Here is a 19493-nt window from a genome sequence, read left to right on the forward strand (position 1 = left end):
TCCGGGGGCGCGCTTTCGGGGCGCGCCGCCGCGCGTGAGCCGCCGCATGTCGGGCTTCATGCGGGCGGGGGGGGGGGGGGGGTTCTCCCTCCGGCTGGTCGGTTGCGTGCGCCGAGCGGGCCAGTCGCTTTTTGGGGGTCCGTGAGGCGTGCGCGCCGATTTGTGTGTTGAGTCCGGGACGACAAGGATGGTGTCTCAAGCCAAGGTGGAAGGTATCGTGCCGAAGGCTGAATGACCACAGAGACGTTAAAAATGTGTGGTCCGAACGATCCCTGTGGGTGAGTTGCGCAACCCCACAGTACATAAGTCGCAGCATACCGTAACCCCAAGTTTGGGGCCGGGGGCCGGTGTATGCACTGTTGCATACGCGGGCTACGAGGGTGGAACAACCTCTATAAAAAGACCCGGGCAGGACGGGCTCGATAGTTCTGGTCGACAACCGTCCTAGTGGAAGGAAAACCACGATAAAAAACCCGGAGATGACAACTCTGTTAACAAAACACAACTATGGAAAAACTATGACGACAGGAGGAACACGTTTACCGCCTCAGGGGATTCGGACCCCCAGGGGCCGGCGAGGGGGGTATACCGGCTCGGTGCCCCCCCTGTCGTCATCGTGCGACGAGCTATCCAGGGCGTGCCACGCGGGCGCCCTGGATCTGATGGCTACCGCGGAGGGTTACCTGTGGGAGAAAGCCCACAGGCTTCTAAGGGATCTCCTCGTCGTAATCGAGGAGATCCGTCGAGGACGCACCAATGTGCATAGGGAAGAGGGGGGATTCTCCGGAGGGGGAGGTGTCATGCCTCCGGCCTCCAAAACAGAGAGGGTGTCTGCGCCAGGCAAATCCGAGGCCTGGACGCAGACACGGAGGAATGGGGGACTACGGCCCGCCCGTCAGGAGGAAAAAGGGGGGAAAGGTGATCCCACCCTCCCCCCTCGATGCTTTAAGTGCCTGCGGAGGGGGCACGAAAGGTGGAGGTGCCCCTCAGCGGTGGAGCGTAGCGGCAGCTGCCTCCACTGCGGGGGCGCCGAGCACATGGCCCGGGCATGCTCGCAACGTAAGGCGAGCTGCCCGGCCTGTGCGGAGGAGGGCAGGAGTGCGGCCCACCGAATAGGTGGCCGCAGCTGCCCGGTCGTCCCACCTAGAGTGGGACGAAGGAAAAGGGGAGGAAGAGGGGCGAGGGGGAGACCAGCCCCCTCATCTGTGCCCCTGATTGGAGGAAACCGAGGGGGGAAAACCGTCGTACCCCCCGCGGTGCCCCCAATGGGGGGAGATAAGGAGGATAAAGCCCTGGGGGGCGGGGGGAGGGGGGGGATGTTCCTATCCCCGTTGTCGCCCTCTCTCCCGATTCACCCCAGGCAATGGAGGCGGATGACGGGTGGGGGACGGTCCCCTGGGGCGCTCCGGCGAAGGAGGCCGGGGAGAAGCCGATTCCCTCACCCGTAAAGGAGGTGGCGGGGGAGGGGGGGGGGGGGGTTACTGAGAGCCTCCCACTCTGCCCCACCCCTGTGAGAAGGATGGAGGTAGCCGGGGCTGGAGGTGGGAGGGTCAGGAAAGACCTGGGCCCCATCTCCGCCCCGGGAAAGGAGGGAAGGGACCTGCCTGTGGGGGAGAGCTCTGGGCCCCCCCAAATGCAGGCAGAAGGACCGGGGGGGGAGGTCCCTGTGAAGCAAGTTCACGGGATTACTCCTCCCACCCCTCCCCTCCCCAAGAAGGGAAGGGGGGCGGACGTACTGGCCCCCCCCAACCCCCTCAACCCCCTCAGGGGGGGGAGGGTGGTGGGGTGGTGGTAAGGGAGGAGACAGGGGTTGGGGAGAAGGGGGCCACTGGGGGCCCTCCGCTCTGCCCCACCCCTGCACGGAAGATGGAAGCCGGGGTTGGGGGTGGTGGGGCCAAGAGAGGCCTGGGTCCCATCCCCACCCCGGGGAAGGAGGGAAAGGGTCGGCCTGATGGGGGGAGCTCGAGGCCCCCCCCAATTCGGGCAGAGGACTTGAGGAGGGGGGGGATGGAGCTGGTCCCGGTGGTGAGGAGGATACACTGGGCCGCTCCTCCCACCCCTGCCCTTCCTGGGAGGGGAGAGAAGGAGGGGGGTAGCAGCCCCACCCAACCCCTCCGGAGGGAGGGGACTGCGGGGAGGAGTGAGGGCCCGAAGGGAGAGGCCGGGAGGGAGGGTAATTGCCCACCCTCCAACAGAGGAGGGAAAATGGGGGTGGAGGCGAAGGATGTAGGGGTCGCCTCCCCCCAGGATGAAGATGGCCCACCGCCGGAGGATGCACATGGGGAGCGGTGTGACTGCGGGGAGTGTACCGTCCCCAGAGTTGTCATCTTCCGGTGGAGGGGAAAAAGGAGGGGGAGTTCCGGACCGGGGGGGGGGGCGGAGGGCCCCCCTCCATCCTTCCGGGAGTTCCGCAAGAGGTTGCGGCGGATGTGGGGCGAGGCTGGCCTCGACGCCGACCACATCAACCTGGGACGTCTAAACCCGGGATGGGTGGACCCCATGGTGGACGTGTGGTACTCCGGTCCCAACAATGGGGAGGGGACCGGAGTGCTAAAGAGATGGGTCACGGAGACGGCCCAGGCATTTCCGCACTGGGGACTCACGGCGAAATTAATGCCGCCGGGATACGAACCGGTGCCCCTGCGGCCGCCTCCAAAAGCGGTAAGTGGCTCCCCTTCCCCAGGATCGGGGGAAAGTGGAGGGGGAGGGAGGATCGAGAGGGGGGGGGCGAGAGTTAAGGAGGAGGGGGGATCCCCCCCTTCTCCCGCCCACCAACCCTCCTCTCATGGAGGTGGAGTCGCGGGAACAACGCCCGGCGACTCGAGGACAGTCCCCGGCGACGGCAGCACCCCCCCCCAATAGTGGGGGAAAACAAGGGTGGTGAGGGGAGGAAGGATGCAGAGGGGTGGGTGGATTAGGGGTTATGCCCTTTTCCCGGTACCTCACCCCTCTTGCGTTCGCTTTAGAGGAGTAAAGAGGGGGGGGCAACTAACGACCCCCCCTCTCGTGGAGAGTGGCGGGGGGGACTGCCGTGGTGCTGCTGCCCCGGCCCCCCATCCTCGGCTCCTCGCAGCAGGGGCTCCCGCCCCCCGGGAAGTGGGATGTGCTCGCCGGGGGACCGTCGTTAGAAGGCGTGCGACGGTTCCGGTAAACCCGGTGGAGCCCCACGTGCGACCCCGGGATGGGGCGGGGCTGGGGCTAGAATGGGGGGCCCGGCCGGGGGGGGCGGGGTGGCGGACGGGCCGTCGGCCCTCCCCTTGCCACACAATGGACGACGGGGCGGGGACCAAACCCCGCCCGCTTTGAGGAGGGTGGGGGGGATGAGGGCTTGCCCTATCCTTCCCCACTGGTGAGTTTAAAGGGGGGCATTATGCCCCCCAATCGAGGAGAAGAGCGAGGGGGGGGTGGGGGCTTGCCCCTGCCCCTTACCATCGCTCCATCTGAGGAGTGGGCTCCCTCCTTCGGAGGGCGGGATAGGGCGCCTTGCGCCCCCCGCCTCAGATTCGGAGGATGTGCGAGCCAGAAAAGGTTTCAGGGGGGGCACTGAGCCCCCCCAGCACAGAAGTCGGGCGTGGGAGGGGTGGGGGCGTGCCCCTGCCCCACAACATCGCCCCATTTGTGGAGTGGGCTCCCTCCCCGGACTGCGGGAGCTACGCGTTTGACGCCTCCCGCTCACAAGTCCGGAGGAGGTGAGCTGTATATGGCCTAGGTCCCCCCAGGCCCGGCCTGACCCAGGTCGGGCATTACACGGGCCTGGGAGTGAGACCAACGGGTCGGCCGTTGCGACCGACCCAAAGATTCTGGTCCCCTGCGGGCGGTTATGGCGCGGCATAGGGACGCGGGCCGCCCGCAGAGTGGGCCGCCGGGCCCCGGCCCGGAGTGGAGCAGCGCAGAGGGGGGGGGGAGAACTTATGTTCTCCCCATGATTTTGTGTGCCGGGAAACCGGCTCGTCAGGGGGGATGGCTGGATGTATGCGTTTGCGGTTCCCAGCCTCCCCCCATATGACTGCTGACGGCACATCAACGGGGGTGGGGTTTAGTTGGTAGGCGTCCGGGGGAGCAGTGGTGTCGCAGACCACTCCTCCGGACGAATCCAACACTACCCTCTGGCAGGGATTTTCCCATTGCACGCCAGAGGGTGTCTTTTAGAAGATTCCCCACCCCCGGGGAGGGGCTTGCCCCTCCCAGAACAAAAAAAAAAAAAAAAAAAAAAAAGGTTAGGTTAGGTTCCCTCTCGTCGTGCGCCACCTTGTCGTGGTGAGAGGGCTCACCGGGGGAATACCTGAAAGGGTGTTCCCGCGGTGCCAAGAGCGCACAGTTCCCTCGCTGGAGGGAACAAGAGGAGCCCAGCGACTCCTTAGGGACTTGTCCCAATCGCTGGTAGGAGACGGGGACTCTGACTTCAAACCCCCGGTGGCATGGCACCGTTAGGGGGAGATTTCTATCTCCCCTCCATGCACGGGCGGCCAGGCTCGTTAGCCCAGTGGGGCGGCTGGCCAGGGGGGTGCTCCCCCCGTGGTGGAGGCCTGTCTTGGCCGGGGCTGCTGCTCCGGCGGGACGGGTCTTTGGTGGGGTCACTTCGGTGGCCCTGTCTAAAGGGGTGGATGTGGGTGCCGGTTCCCTCTGTGTCTCGGGCGGATGTCCTTTTCAGGACATGCCGTCTGGCATGGAGGGAAAGCGGTGTCCCACAAGGGTGGCTCTCCCTCTCCGCTCAAACGGCTCGGGGACGTGGTCCCCGAGTACGCGGGCGTGAAGGGGAGCGACAGAGGGAGGACACCCTGGCATTACTGCCGTGGTGGTAGACCGTAACCCCAATTTATTGGGGCCGGGGGCCGGTGCTTGCATTGAGCTTGCACGGGCCGCGAGGGTGGCTCAACCTCTATAAAAAGACCCGGGCAGGACGGGCTCGTTAGTCTTGGTAGACAACCGTCCTAGTGGAAGGAAAACCACGATAAAAAAACCCGAAGAAGACAACTTCGTAAAAAATTACATTTTATGGTTTCTTTCATGGAAGAAAAGAGTATGGTGACTGCCGATGGGCTTCGGATCCCGGAGGCCGGCGTATCTGGGGGTACTGTCCCTGCCCCCAGTATGTCGTTATCCAGTGAAGGGCCAACCGTCACGTGCCCCGCGGGCGTGACGGCGGAATATATTACCGCGAAGGGAAGGATTGACAGAATCCTTGCGATGGTGAGTAGTGTCGCCGCTCACATAGTAATGTGCGAGGCGCACTTCGAGGATAAAAAGAAGTGGATGGAACTCCGTAAGAGCTACGCTGCTCTTCTGGCTTTCCTGGCGCATCGTGCGAACAACCCAGGTTATAAGACAGTGGCCAAGAGAGCTCTTGGCTACTGCAGGATCTGGGACGACTCGCTCCCATACGGAGTGCCAGCGGAGAGGCTCCCAGAGGACCTCTCGAGGGTGTTCTACTTCACCACTGGGTGGAATACGCTTGAGGAGCCTCTGAAAGGTATAAGGGAGATGGCTGCCCAGGACCTGGAAGCGTCAGGTATAGAACCTGACGATGCTCACTGGGCCTTCGCGGCCGAGACTTATGCCTTGACTGCGGAACTGATGGGGGACGACCTCCCCCCCAACATGAAGAAGGATGATCGAGCCCTCAAAAAGCTCGAACAGTTCGGCATCACATGGGTGCCGGGCACATCCGGTGCTTGGAGGGGAGGAGAGGACCCCTCCCTCCCCCCAATTACTGGGCTAAAAGGAGGAGGTAAGCCAACTGGGCCCCGCAGATCCGAGAGGACTGCCAAGAAGGATGGTAGGGTGATGAGGAGGAGGGTTAGGCCCATCACCGCCTTCTCATCCTCCTCAGAGGAGGAAGAGAACAGGGAGAAGGAAACTGTGGAGGTGATTGAGGTGGATGACCCACCCCTCTCGCCTCTGAGTGGGACTGATGGGGAGGGGGGTCCATCTTATGTCCCCCCCACCCTTTCGGCCATACCCGAGACGGAGGACCCTCAGCCGGGTCCGTCCACACAGGTAGAGGGTTTGCCTCTTCCAGCAGTGGACTTTGCGGATCAACTCCTCCCCTCCTCTTCCGAAGAGGCGGAGATGGAGGATGGGGACGCCCCCTCGACCTATACGAGGGCACCCTCTGGGATACCTCCCGGGGAAAAGGCGAGCCTGGAAGAAAGACTCCCCACCTTCTTTAGGGGGCAGGGGAGACCACGCCTTGACGGCTCGGGTCCGTTTATAGACCCAACCGAAACGGGTTTGGAGGTGGAACCGGATGGGGGTGAATCCGAGGAAGAGGAGGAGACGGAAATAATAGCTCCGTCCTTCACTGGTCAGCAGAAAAAGCAGATAGTGAAGCAGATCGAGGCAATGGAGAAGGGCTCCACGGAAGAATTGTATAAACAATTCGACCGTGAGCTTCTCGGCGTTGAAAAGGTCCGGCAGAGTTCCAAGAACCTCCGAGGCCAGCAGAGCGGCCGCCTTAAAAAGACGGTCTTTATTCTGAGGGAGGTCCTAAAAACCCTGTCGAACAGGGCCATACACGGCGGAGATCCGGGCTATTGGAAGGCCAAAGTCGCCGCCGAGCAGAAGATCACTGCGGACCTTAAGGCGCAGAACAAAAGGCTCAAAAGGGGGCTGGCTCAGTGCAGGGCTGGGCTAGCCGACATGAGAGCTGGGGAGGAGACACGCTCCCCATGGGAGCCAAGACCGAGGACACCTACGAGGGGGGGGTCCCCCCTTCCCCCAGTCACAATTGGGACCAGCGGAACCCAGATGGGTCCCGAAGCAGAGGAAGAGGGAATGGAGAGCATGCCTGCCCCGATCCCCATCGAGATTAGTCTCATGGGCATCGCGGAGGCACTCCAAACCCTCACTAAGAGGATAGAGACGTTGGAGGTGGATCTGGCAAAGGCCCGCCTCCCTCCGTCTGCTCCCAGTACTCGTCCTGCTGTCAGCAGGAGAGGGGAGAAGCAGAAGAGGGAAAAAAAAGGGTCCAAAAAAAAGGCCCCCTCGAAGAAGGCCGTCCCGACCTCAAAAGGGAAAAAGGTAGCCAATGGGGGGAGAGGGGTGGGGGAAATCCCTCCCCCCTCTGAAACCCCACTATTGGCAACAAATGAAGCGGTTGTCGGACTGGGGGAGACCGGGTGCTCAGGCCCTCGGGACCCCCCATCTGGGACAACCTGGGCCAAGGTAGTGAGAGGCCGACGCGGTGCCGCTGACCCGCGGGCCTCTCTCCCGGTCCCCTCGACCTCCCAGAGGAAGGGAGAGGAGAGGAAGAGGGACCGCGAGGCGGCGATTAAAAAAGCCAAGAGGAGGATGCCGCGTAAAGCGGCAATCCTCATCTCGACAAGGGAGCCATCGGCGCTCCCTGTTGTCCTGAGGAAGGCGCAAGAGAGCATCTCCCTGGAAACGTTGGGAATCACCAACATCCAGGCGAAACGCAGCCATGGGGGCGGTTTCCTCCTGGAAATTCCGGGAAAGAGGGAGGAAGCGGAGGCTAAGGCATCATACCTAGCCTCCGAGATGCGTGGCGTCCTTGGTCAAACCGAGGGAGTTACAATCTCCAGGCCATCGCGCAAACTCGACCTCCGTTTGACGGGAACCGAGGGCATGGCAGAACAGGAGGAAATTCGGGAGGCAATAGCAAAAGTGGGGGAATGCTCCCCCACTGAGTTCAGGTTGGGGCCATGTCGCTCCATGAACAGGGGCAAGGTGTCCATTTGGGCCCAGGGCCCAGACAGGGCCGCAATTAAGGCGGCAGTAGCGGGCACGATAAAGGTGGGATGGCACAACTACAGAGTTGAGCTGCTGAAAAGCAGGCCATCTCGCTGCTATCGATGCCACGCCCGTGGCCATATGCGGCAGTTCTGTCCGTCCAATATAGACCGGACGAACTGTTGCATAAACTGTGGAGCAGTGGGACACAAATTGGCGCAGTGTAAAGCTCCGGCACACTGCCCAATTTGTGTACTTAATAAGAGGAAAGCGGACCACAGGGCGGGTGGGGAGGATTGCCCCCCAGTAGCCCCCCTCCGGAAACCGGCGACTAGTTCAGGGAGGAAGGAAAGGGAAGTTGTTCCCGGAGGTGGCGGGGAGCCCACAGGGGCCACCCCCCCCGCTAAAGGGACAACCCCCCTTTTGGAGAAGGAACCGACACCACCACGGTCTGCCCCGGTTAGGGACAGCGTGGTGGTAATAGAACCTCTCTCAGCCCAAATGGAGACTGAGCCGTTAGGCCCGACTCCAGGGCAGAAGAGGAGTAGGGAAGAGGGAGAGGGGGGGGATAACCCCTCCCCTACATCCCCCCGCCCAACCAAGTTAAAGGCTAAGCGGAAGAATGACAGGCCCCCCCCGGAGTAACAGTCTAACGAAGGACTGAAGCTCCGTGGGGGGTCAGGGGAGGGGGGTTTCCCCCCCTCATCCCCAAGTAGAAGACAAATAGTGGGAGAAGGAGGTTAACACCTCCTACTCCTCTCAATAAAAAGGGGGGAGATGTCGTACCCAATAATAGGGCCGGTCAGGGAGAGGGAATGGATGACATGCCTCTGGCGATTCCCATCCCTCTCCCGCATTGACCAGTGACGACAACGTTACATAGGAGTGGGGTTTTAGTGGGTAGGCATCACCTCAGCAAAGATCCGCTGGGTGGTGAATCCCACACTCCCCTTCCGCAGTGCGGTCACTAGGACTGCACATTGCACGTGGAAGGGGGTCTTTAGAAGATTTCCCCACTCCTGGGGTTCCGGCTCTGCGAGAGCATTGTCGGGCCCCGAACAAAAAAAAAAAAAAAAAAGGTTAGGTTAGGTTCCCTGGCGATGGCGTGCCACCTTGTCGTGGTGCCAGGGCTCCCCTGGTCGATGATCTCCCTTTCCGGATCGGGGCTTCGGCCCCAGGATGGATTGGGGTAGACCACGCTGATGATCTCCCTTTCCGGATCGGGACGCTGGTCCCAGGATGGATTGGGGTGAAGCAAGGGGCTAAGAGCATGCCTTAGGAGAAGGAAGAACTCCGATTAAAAAACCCGGGCAGGACGGGCTCGTCAACCTTGGTAGGCAACCGTCCTAGTGGAAGGAAAACCACGATAAAAAACCCGGAGAAGACAACTCTGTTAACAAATAACAACTATGATAAACACAATGACGACGAAGAGGACGACCTTACCGCCCCAGGGGATTCGGACCCCCAGGGGCCGGCGCGGGGGGTATCCGGTCCCGGTGCCCCCCTCGTCGTCATCGTGCGACGGGCCATCCAGGGCGTGCCACGCGGGCGCCCTGGACGAACGAGCTACCGCGGAAGGCGATCTGTGGGCCGAGGCCCTCAGAACAATACGGGTTCTCCTCACCCTCCTCGAGGAGATCCGAGGACGCAGCGCGCAAGCGCCCAACAGTGGGGGCAAATGCCCCGGAGGAAAGGGGGGACTACCCTCCTATTCCTCTATAGCGAGGAAAGGGTCTGCTCCCAACGTACGTAGCGTTGGGACGCAGACCCAGAGGAGGGAAGGGCTTATGCCCGAAAAAAAGGTGGAAAAGGGAGGGGAGGTCACTCCCCCTCCTAGATGTTTTAAGTGCCTCCTCAGGGGGCACGAAAAATGGCGGTGCCCCTTAGCGGTGGATCGCAGCAATTGCTGCCTCCACTGCGGGGGTGCCGGCCATCAAGCCCGGGTATGCTCGCAGAGGAGGGCGAGCTGCCCGGCTTGCAAGGAAGCGGGCAAGGATGCGGCCCACCGGATTGGTGGCCGCACCTGCCCGATCGTCCCCCCTAGGGGGAGACGAAGAAGAAGGAAGAAGAGGGGAAAGGGGGGGACAGATCCCCCCCTGGAACCTGTTCGAGGTGGACCAGATGTGGGGGGGATTGTCCCCCCCCTGCTGCCTCCCGCAGTGGGAGTTGAGAAGGAAGGGGGGGCTTGTCCCCCCCCATCACCTTCAGCAATGGAGGTTGAGGAGGAGGGGGGGACCTGTCCCTCCCTATCGCCTCCAGTAATGGAGGTTGAGGAGAAGGGGGGGACTCGTCCCCCCCTACCACCCCCAGTGGCGGGAGTGGTAACGGATGATGAGGGGGAGGCTAATCCTTCCCCCCCACCAGTCCCGATAATGGGGATGGTGGTTGAGGAAGTGGTGGGGATTAACTCCCCACCCCTGGAGATACAGGTGAAGGAGAAGGAGGAGGAAACTCCCCTGAAGCCTTCACCTGCGGAGAAAGAGGTGAGGACAAAGTCCCCACCTCCAAAGAAGAGGAAGGAGGAGGATGCGGGACCCGCATTGCCGAGTGGCGGCTCGTGGGATCCCCTGCAGACCGACTTCTTTAGGGAGTTCGAAGTGGAGGTAATGTGCTTCCACGAGAACTCCCTAGGAATGATGGATGCCTGCGAAGGCATCCTAAGGGAAATGAGTCTTCCAAAGACTCATAGGCCGGACCTGTGGGGTGCCAATCTGGAGGAGGAAAGAGGAGTAATCCTCCAGTTCCTCTTTCGAGGCCCACCAACTGGCCCCACAGAGCTCCGTAAAAGGGCGGTGGGTTTCCTGAGAAAACTTAGGGAACTCATTGCCCTGAAGACGGTATGCACCGAGGCCTGTCCCCAAGGTATAAACTGGGGGGAGGTGGACCTGCAGACCTCGGTGCAAAATAGAGCGGAAGGGAGTCGAATGCTTTGCACTCGATTCCCCCGCCCAGAATGGCCCCCACCCACTAGGGAAAGGGACCTTAAGGCCCTAATGGCCAAGCAGGACAACCCCCTCTTCCGTGGGCAGTTGTGCTCCCTGACTGGTGTCGGGGACGCAGAGGTTCCCGGGAGTAGGGGGATTGGCAGCAGACTGCTGCGCAGAGGGAGGTCTCCGAAGGCCTGACCCCGTTAGGGCCAGGCCGGGTGGACCCTTGGGGGAGAGAGGGACTTTATACCCCTCTCCTCCCCAAAGAAGATAGGCCCCCCGCGGGACGGCGGTCTATTAACTAGATTGTCGTCTCGCGGAGTGGGTCAGGGGGAGAGGGGGGAAGGAAGATTGGGCCCCTTTTGGGCACCTGTCCCTTCCCCCTCAGCCCCCAAGAAGAAGACAATTGAAAGACGGAGGAGGGCAACCTCCTACCCCCCCTCTCAAAAGGGGGGGAGAATTGCGGAGCCAAACAACGGCATGCCAGGGAGAGTCTGGACGGATGCCACTGGCGATACCCAGCCCTCTCCCACTTAATGGCAGGAGACGATAAGCGTTTAATGGGGGTGGGGTTTTAGTGGGTAGGCACCACCGCAGCAAAGTTCCGCTGGGTGGTGAATCCCACACTCCCCTTCCGCAGTGCGGTCATTAGGACTGCACATTGCACGCGGAGGGGGGTCTTTAGAAGATTTCCCCACCCCCAGGGGCTCCGACTTGTCGGGCCCCAAACCAATAATAAAAAAAAAAAAAAAAAAAAAAAAGGTTAGGTTAGGTTCCCTCCCTCTCGTCGTGCGCCACCTTGTCGTGGTGAGAGGGCTCACCGGGGGAATACCTGAAAGGGTGTTCCCGCGGTGCCAAGAGCGCACAGTTCCCTCGCTGCAGGGAACAAGAGGAGCCCAGCGACTCCTTAGGGACTTGTCCCAATCGCTGGTAGGAGACGGGGACTCTGACTTCAAACCCCCGGTGGCATGGCACCGTTAGGGGGAGATTTCTATCTCCCCTCCATGCACGGGCGGCCAGGCTCGTTAGCCCAGTGGGGCGGCTGGCCAGGGGGGTGCTCCCCCCGTGGTGGAGGCCTGTCTTGGCCGGGGCTGCTGCTCCGGCGGGACGGGTCTTTGGTGGGGTCACTTCGGTGGCCCCGTCTAAAGGGGTGGATGTGGGTGCCGGTTCCCTCTGTGTCTTGGGCGGATGTCCTTTTCAGGACATGCCGTCTGGCATGGAGGGAAAGCGGTGTCCCACAAGGGTGGCTCCCCCTCTCCGCTCAAACGGCTCGGGGACGTGGTCCCCGAGTACGCGGGCGTGAAGGGGAGCGACAGAGGGAGGACACCCTGGCATTACTGCTGGGGTGGTAGACCGTAACCCCAATTTATTGGGGCCGGGGGCCGGTGCTTGCATTGAGCTTGCACGGGCCGCGAGGGAGACAAAACCTCTATAAAAAGATCCGGGCAGGACGGGCTCGTCAGTCTTGGCAGATAACCGTCCTATTGGAAGGAAAACCAAGAGTAAAAACCCAGAGAAGACAACTCTGTAAAAAATCACACATGATGATCTTCAATGGAAGAAATGAGTAAGGCGACTGCCGATGGGCTTCGGATCCCGGAGGCCGGCGCATCTGGGTGTACTGTCCCTGCACCCAGTGTGTCGTTATCATGTGAAGGGCCAACCGTTGTGTGCACCGCGGGCACAACGGCGGAACATATTACTGCGAAGGATAGGATGGAAAGGATCCTTGAGGCGGTAGCAGATACCGCTGATGGGATTGGAATCAGGCGCTACTTCTTCGGAAAGAAGGGGGATGAGAGCCTGAAGAGCTTTGCAGCTCTCCTTGCCTTCCTGGCCTACCGTGCCAATAGGGAGGACAAGAGCAGGGTGGCCAAAACTTGGTTCTCCAAAGTTGGGACCTGGGAAGACTCGCTCCCTTTTGGGGTGCCCGTGGAGGTGATCTCTGAGTGCCTCTCGGAGGCGTTCAGTTTCGTCTGTGGATGGAGCGATGGGTTCCCCGCGGGTGAATTAAAGAGGGTGGTTGCCATAAGGTATGAGTCGACCGGCATTAGGACTGGCGACACACCTCAGGCCTTCGCGGCGGAGTTGTTCACCTCAGTTATGGAACTGATGGGGGACGACTTTGACCCGTTAATGAGGAAGGACGAAAGAGCATATATAATGCTTGAAAAGCTCAGAATCCCTTGGGTGACGGGCACCACTGATGTCTGGAGAGGGGGGGAGGACCACCCCCCCCTCCCAGCCTCTGGGCTGAAAGGAGGGATGCCGCCAGTTCCCCGTAGATCTGCGAGAACGGCGACAAAAAAGTACAGGCAAGTCACTTACATCTCTTCTTCCTCCTCGGAGGATAGAGAGATGGAGGAGGAAATGGATGAGATGGTTGAGGTAGACATGCCACCCCTCTCGCCAGAAAGCGCGATAGAGGAGGAGGGGGAGGAGTCAACGGGAACCCCCACCCCCGCCCCTTTGACCGCAACAGAGACGGAGGACCCCCAGTCGGGTCCGTCCACGCGAGTAGAGGGCTTGCCCCTTCCCGCGGTGGACTTCGCAGACCAGCTCCTCCCCTCCTCTCCTGAGGAGGTGGAAATGGCAGGCGAGGACGCCCCCTTGACCTCAACGGGTGTGTCCAATAGGATACCACCCGGGGAAAAGGCAAGCCGGGCGGAAAGATTCCCCGAGCTCTTTAGGGGGCAGGGGAGACCTCGACTTGACGGATCGGGCCCGTTCGTGAACCCACGCGATGTGGCAATGGAGTCGGATCTGAACTCCGACGGCGAGGCGGAGGAACTCAAGAAGGTTGCTCCCCCGTCCTTCACTGGCGCGCAAAAGCGCAAAGCAGTGAAGAGGATAGAGGAAATGGAGATGGGATCCACGGAAGAAATGTATAAACATTTCGACCGGGAGCTCATCTCCATTGAGGGTATCCGGCAATGCTCTGGAAACCTCAAAGGGGAAAAGAGCGGCCGCCTAAAAATGGCGGTATATGTTCTGAGGGAGGTCCTAAAAACCCTATCGAACAGGGCTATAGAAGGTGGCGACCCAGGATACTGGAAGTCCAAATTCGCCACCGAGGAGAGGACCACTGCGAACCTCAAGGCTGAGGTCAAGAAGCTCAGCAGAAGGCTGACCCTGCAGAGGGGGAAGCTGGCCAATAGGAGGGCGGGGGAGAAAAGCCCCACCCCGTGGGAACGGAGTCATGTCTCCCCCACGAGGGGGGGGTCCCCCCTTCCCCCGGACCCGGCTGGGATGCGGTTAGGTTCCGAGGCGGAGGAGGGTGAGGGAATGGAGCACGCGCCTGCCCCGATCCCCATTGAGACCAGTCTCATGGGCATCGCGGAGGCGCTCCAAACCCTCACCAAGAGGATTGAGACGATAGAGGCGGGTCTGTTGGAGATCCGCCTTTCTTCGTCTGCTCCCAGTGCTCGCCCTGCTGTTAATAGTAGGGGAGGAGGGAGACAAAAGAGGGGGGAAAAAAAGGGAGCAAAAAAGGCCCCCTCGAAGAAGGCCGTCTCAGCCTCAAAAGGGACGAAATCAATAGTTGGGGGTAGAGGGGTGGGGGAGATTCCTCCCCCCCCTGAAGCCCCACTATTGGCAGCTAACAGGACGGATACCGGTCTGGGGGGGACCGAGGGCTCAGGCCCTCGGGGCCCCCCACCCGAGACCACCTGGGCCACGGTGGCGAAGGGCAAACGCGGTGCCGCTGGCCCGCGAGCCACTCCTCCTGCCCCCTCAGCCTCCCGCAAGAGGGGAGAGGAAAGGAAGAGAGACCGTGAAGCAGCGGTCAAAAAAGCCAAGAAGAGGATGCCGCGTAAAGCGGCAATCCTCATCTCGGCAAGGGAACCGGCAACGCTCTCTTGCGCTTTGAGGAAGGCGCAGGAGAGCATTTCTCTGGAATCGCTGGGTATCACCAGCATCCAGTCGAAAAGGAGCTACGGGGGGGGCTTCCTCCTGGAGATTCCAGGAAAAAGGGAGGATGCGGAGGCCAAGGCATCGTACCTGGCCTCCGAGATGTGTAACGTCCTCGGCCAAACCGAGGGAGTTACAATCACGAGACCGTCGCGCAAACTCGACCTCCGACTAACGGGGTTCGAGGGCATGGCGGAACCGGAGGAAATCCGGGAGGCGATGGCAAAAGTGGGGGAGTGTTCCCCCACTGAGTTCAGACTGGGACCCTGTCGCCCCATGAATAGGGGCAAGGTGTCCATTTGGGCTCAAGGCCCAGACAGGGCCGTAATCAAGGTGGCAGATGCGGGCAGGATTACAGTGGGATGGTACAACTTTAGAGTTGAGCTGTTAATGAACAGACCATCCCGCTGTTATCGTTGCCACGCCCGCGGCCATATGCGTCAGTTCTGTCCGTCCAAAGAGGATAGGACGGACTGCTGCATAAACTGCGGGAAAGCAGGACACAAGCTGGCGCAGTGCAAAGCTCCGGCACACTGCCCAGTTTGTGTATCAAGGAAAAAGAAGGCGGACCACAGGGCGGGTGGAGAGGACTGTCCCCCAGTTGCCCCCCTCCGGAAATCGCCTAAGAAAGCAGGGGAGAAGGAAAGGGGAGTTGTCCTTGGAGGTGGTGGGGAGCCCACAGGGGCCACCCCCCCCGCTAAAAAGACAACCCCCCCAAAGGAGACGGAACCGATGCCACCACGGTCTGCCCCGATTAGGGACAGCGTGGTGGAAGAAGAATCCCCTTCTGCCCAGATGGAGATAGAGCCTTCGGGCCCGACTCCAGGGCAGAAGAGGACTAGAGAAGAGGGAGTGGGAGAGGATAACCCCTCCCCCACATCCCCCCGCCCAGCCAAATTAAAGGCCAAGCGGAAGAACGATAGGCCCCCCCCGGAGTAACAGTCTAATTGGACTGAAGCCTCGAGGGGTGGTCAGGGGGGGGGGGCGGGGCGGGTGGCATTAAACTGCTCGTCCTACCCCTTCATCCCCAAGAGGAGGGACAAAAGGAGGAAGGAGGAGGTTGTCACCTCCTACTCCCCCCACTAGGGGGGTGTGTAGTACCCCGTAATAGGGCGAGGTCAGGGGGAGGGAATGGATGATATGCCTAAGGCGATTCCCATCCCTCCCCCACATTGGCCTGTGACGACAAAGTTAAGGAGTGGGGTTTTAGTGGGTAGGCGCCACCCCAGCAAAGTTCCGCTGGGTGGTGAATCCCACACTCCCCTTCCGCAGTGTGGTCACTAGGACTGCACATTGCACGCGGAAGGGGGTCTTTAGAAGATTTCCCCACTCCTGGGGTTCCGGCTCTGCGAGAGCATTGTCGGGCCCCGAACATCAAAAAAAAAAAAAAAGGTTAGGTTCCCTGGCGATGGCGTGCCACCTTGTCGTGGTGCCAGGGCTCCCCTGGTCGATGATCTCCCTTTCCGGATCGGGGCTTCGGCCCCAGGATGGATTGGGGTAGACCACGCTGATGATCTCCCTTTCCGGATCGGGACGCTGGTCCCAGGATGGATTGGGGTGAAGCAAGGGGCTAAGAGCATGCCTTAGGAGAAGGAAGAACTCCGATTAAAAAACCCGGGCAGGACGGGCTCGTCAACCTTGGTAGGCAACCGTCCTAGTGGAAGGAAAACCACGATAAAAAACCCGGAGAAGACAACTCTGTTAACAAATAACAACTATGATAAACACAATGACGACGAAGAGGACGACCTTACCGCCCCAGGGGATTCGGACCCCCAGGGGCCGGCGCGGGGGGTATCCGGTCCCGGTGCCCCCCTCGTCGTCATCGTGCGACGGGCCATCCAGGGCGTGCCACGCGGGCGCCCTGGACGAACGAGCTACCGCGGAAGGCGATCTGTGGGCCGAGGCCCTCAGAACAATACGGGTTCTCCTCACCCTCCTCGAGGAGATCCGAGGACGCAGCGCGCAAGCGCCCAACAGTGGGGGCAAATGCCCCGGAGGAAAGGGGGGACTACCCTCCTATTCCTCTATAGCGAGGAAAGGGTCTGCTCCCAACGTACGTAGCGTTGGGACGCAGACCCAGAGGAGGGAAGGGCTTATGCCCGAAAAAAAGGTGGAAAAGGGAGGGGAGGTCACTCCCCCTCCTAGATGTTTTAAGTGCCTCCTCAGGGGGCACGAAAAATGGCGGTGCCCCTTAGCGGTGGATCGCAGCAATTGCTGCCTCCACTGCGGGGGTGCCGGCCATCAAGCCCGGGTATGCTCGCAGAGGAGGGCGAGCTGCCCGGCTTGCAAGGAAGCGGGCAAGGATGCGGCCCACCGGATTGGTGGCCGCACCTGCCCGATCGTCCCCCCTAGGGGGAGACGAAGAAGAAGGAAGAAGAGGGGAAAGGGGGGGACAGATCCCCCCCTGGAACCTGTTCGAGGTGGACCAGATGTGGGGGGGATTGTCCCCCCCCTGCTGCCTCCCGCAGTGGGAGTTGAGAAGGAAGGGGGGGCTTGTCCCCCCCCATCACCTTCAGCAATGGAGGTTGAGGAGGAGGGGGGGACCTGTCCCTCCCTATCGCCTCCAGTAATGGAGGTTGAGGAGAAGGGGGGGACTCGTCCCCCCCTACCACCCCCAGTGGCGGGAGTGGTAACGGATGATGAGGGGGAGGCTAATCCTTCCCCCCCACCAGTCCCGATAATGGGGATGGTGGTTGAGGAAGTGGTGGGGATTAACTCCCCACCCCTGGAGATACAGGTGAAGGAGAAGGAGGAGGAAACTCCCCTGAAGCCTTCACCTGCGGAGAAAGAGGTGAGGACAAAGTCCCCACCTCCAAAGAAGAGGAAGGAGGAGGATGCGGGACCCGCATTGCCGAGTGGCGGCTCGTGGGATCCCCTGCAGACCGACTTCTTTAGGGAGTTCGAAGTGGAGGTAATGTGCTTCCACGAGAACTCCCTAGGAATGATGGATGCCTGCGAAGGCATCCTAAGGGAAATGAGTCTTCCAAAGACTCATAGGCCGGACCTGTGGGGTGCCAATCTGGAGGAGGAAAGAGGAGTAATCCTCCAGTTCCTCTTTCGAGGCCCACCAACTGGCCCCACAGAGCTCCGTAAAAGGGCGGTGGGTTTCCTGAGAAAACTTAGGGAACTCATTGCCCTGAAGACGGTATGCACCGAGGCCTGTCCCCAAGGTATAAACTGGGGGGAGGTGGACCTGCAGACCTCGGTGCAAAATAGAGCGGAAGGGAGTCGAATGCTTTGCACTCGATTCCCCCGCCCAGAATGGCCCCCACCCACTAGGGAAAGGGACCTTAAGGCCCTAATGGCCAAGCAGGACAACCCCCTCTTCCGTGGGCAGTTGTGCTCCCTGACTGGTGTCGGGGACGCAGAGGTTCCCGGGAGTAGGGGGATTGGCAGCAGACTGCTGCGCAGAGGGAGGTCTCCGAAGGCCTGACCCCGTTAGGGCCAGGCCGGGTGGACCCTTGGGGGAGAGAGGGACTTTATACCCCTCTCCTCCCCAAAGAAGATAGGCCCCCCGCGGGACGGCGGTCTATTAACTAGATTGTCGTCTCGCGGAGTGGGTCAGGGGGAGAGGGGGGAGGGAAGATTGGGCCCCTTTTGGGCACCTGTCCCTTCCCCCTCAGCCCCCAAGAAGAAGACAATTGAAAGACGGAGGAGGGCAACCTCCTACCCCCCCTCTCAAAAGGGGGGGAGAATTGCGGAGCCAAACAACGGCATGCCAGGGAGAGTCTGGACGGATGCCACTGGCGATACCCAGCCCTCTCCCACTTAATGGCAGGAGACGATAAGCGTTTAATGGGGGTGGGGTTTTAGTGGGTAGGCACCACCGCAGCAAAGTTCCGCTGGGTGGTGAATCCCACACTCCCCTTCCGCAGTGCGGTCATTAGGACTGCACATTGCACGCGGAGGGGGGTCTTTAGAAGATTTCCCCACCCCCAGGGGCTCCGACTTGTCGGGCCCCAAACCAATAAAAAAAAAAAAAAAAAAAAAAGGTTAGGTTAGGTTTCCCTGGCGATGGCGTGCCACCTTGTCGTGGTGCCAGGGCTCCCCTGGTCGATGATCTCCCTTTCCGGATCGGGGCTTCGGCCCCAGGATGGATTGGGGTAGACCACGCTGATGATCTCCCTTTCCGGATCGGGACGCTGGTCCCAGGATGGATTGGGGTGAAGCAAGGGGCTAAGAGCATGCCTTAGGAGAAGGAAGAACTCCGATTAAAAAACCCGGGCAGGACGGGCTCGTCAACCTTGGTAGGCAACCGTCCTAGTGGAAGGAAAACCACGATAAAAAACCCGGAGAAGACAACTCTGTTAACAAATTACAGTGATGATATTGATGACGACTACAGGCTTAAACTTACCGCCTCAGGGGCCTCGGAACCCCAGAGGCCGGCGAGGGGGGTATCCGGTCCCGGTGCCCCCCCTGTCGTCATCTTGTGACGGGCCGTCCAGGGTGTGCCACGCGGGCGCCCTGGATAACACGGTTACCGCGGAGGATGACCAGGGCTTTGTTGCCCTTCAGTGCCTGCAGGCAATCCTGCAGGTTACGCAGGAGATGGCCCTTCTAAGGGCCGAGAATGAGCGCCTGAAAAGGCTACTAGATGGGTCGGGCACTTGTCCGACATGTGGCCACCACCGGCCACAGCAGATGGAAAGGGATTCGTCCCCCCCTTTGCGATCGGAGGTCCTTCGGGCCCCGACCGAAAGGGGGACAACCAAGAAGAAGGAGATGGGAGTTAGCTCCCTCTCCCCCCCGGAGTCCGAGTCCAGGGAAGATGACAGCGGAGTGGGCCTCCAAAAAAGGAGGATCTCCCCACCCCGCTCCAGTGATGGCGCACGTATTGCATCGGGGGGGGATAATACCCCTCCCCGATGCTTTAAGTGCTTGTGCCGAGGGCACAAAGCGTGGGAATGCCCCGGACCCCTTGACCGAAGCAAGAATTGCTTCCGGTGCGGGGAGCCGGGG

At 60.9% G+C, this 19493-nt stretch overlaps 1 protein-coding gene across 1 annotated transcript; it reads left to right on the plus strand.

Annotated features, from left to right (window-relative positions):
* Positions 1-8407: 8407 nt before the first annotated feature.
* On the plus strand, positions 8408-18522 carry LOC136997079 (uncharacterized). Its single transcript, XM_067347317.1, has 2 exons — positions 8408-11386; positions 15921-18522. The coding sequence occupies exon 1, from the start codon at positions 9099-9101 to the stop codon at positions 10815-10817; it is 1719 nt and encodes a 572-aa protein (XP_067203418.1). The 5' UTR covers positions 8408-9098; the 3' UTR covers positions 10818-11386; positions 15921-18522.
* The last annotated feature ends 971 nt before the right edge of the window (positions 18523-19493 follow it).

The sequence above is a fragment of the Linepithema humile genome, chromosome 1 (assembly GCF_040581485.1).
Source record: "Linepithema humile isolate Giens D197 chromosome 1, Lhum_UNIL_v1.0, whole genome shotgun sequence".
NCBI classification, from domain to species: Eukaryota; Metazoa; Arthropoda; class Insecta; order Hymenoptera; family Formicidae; genus Linepithema; species Linepithema humile.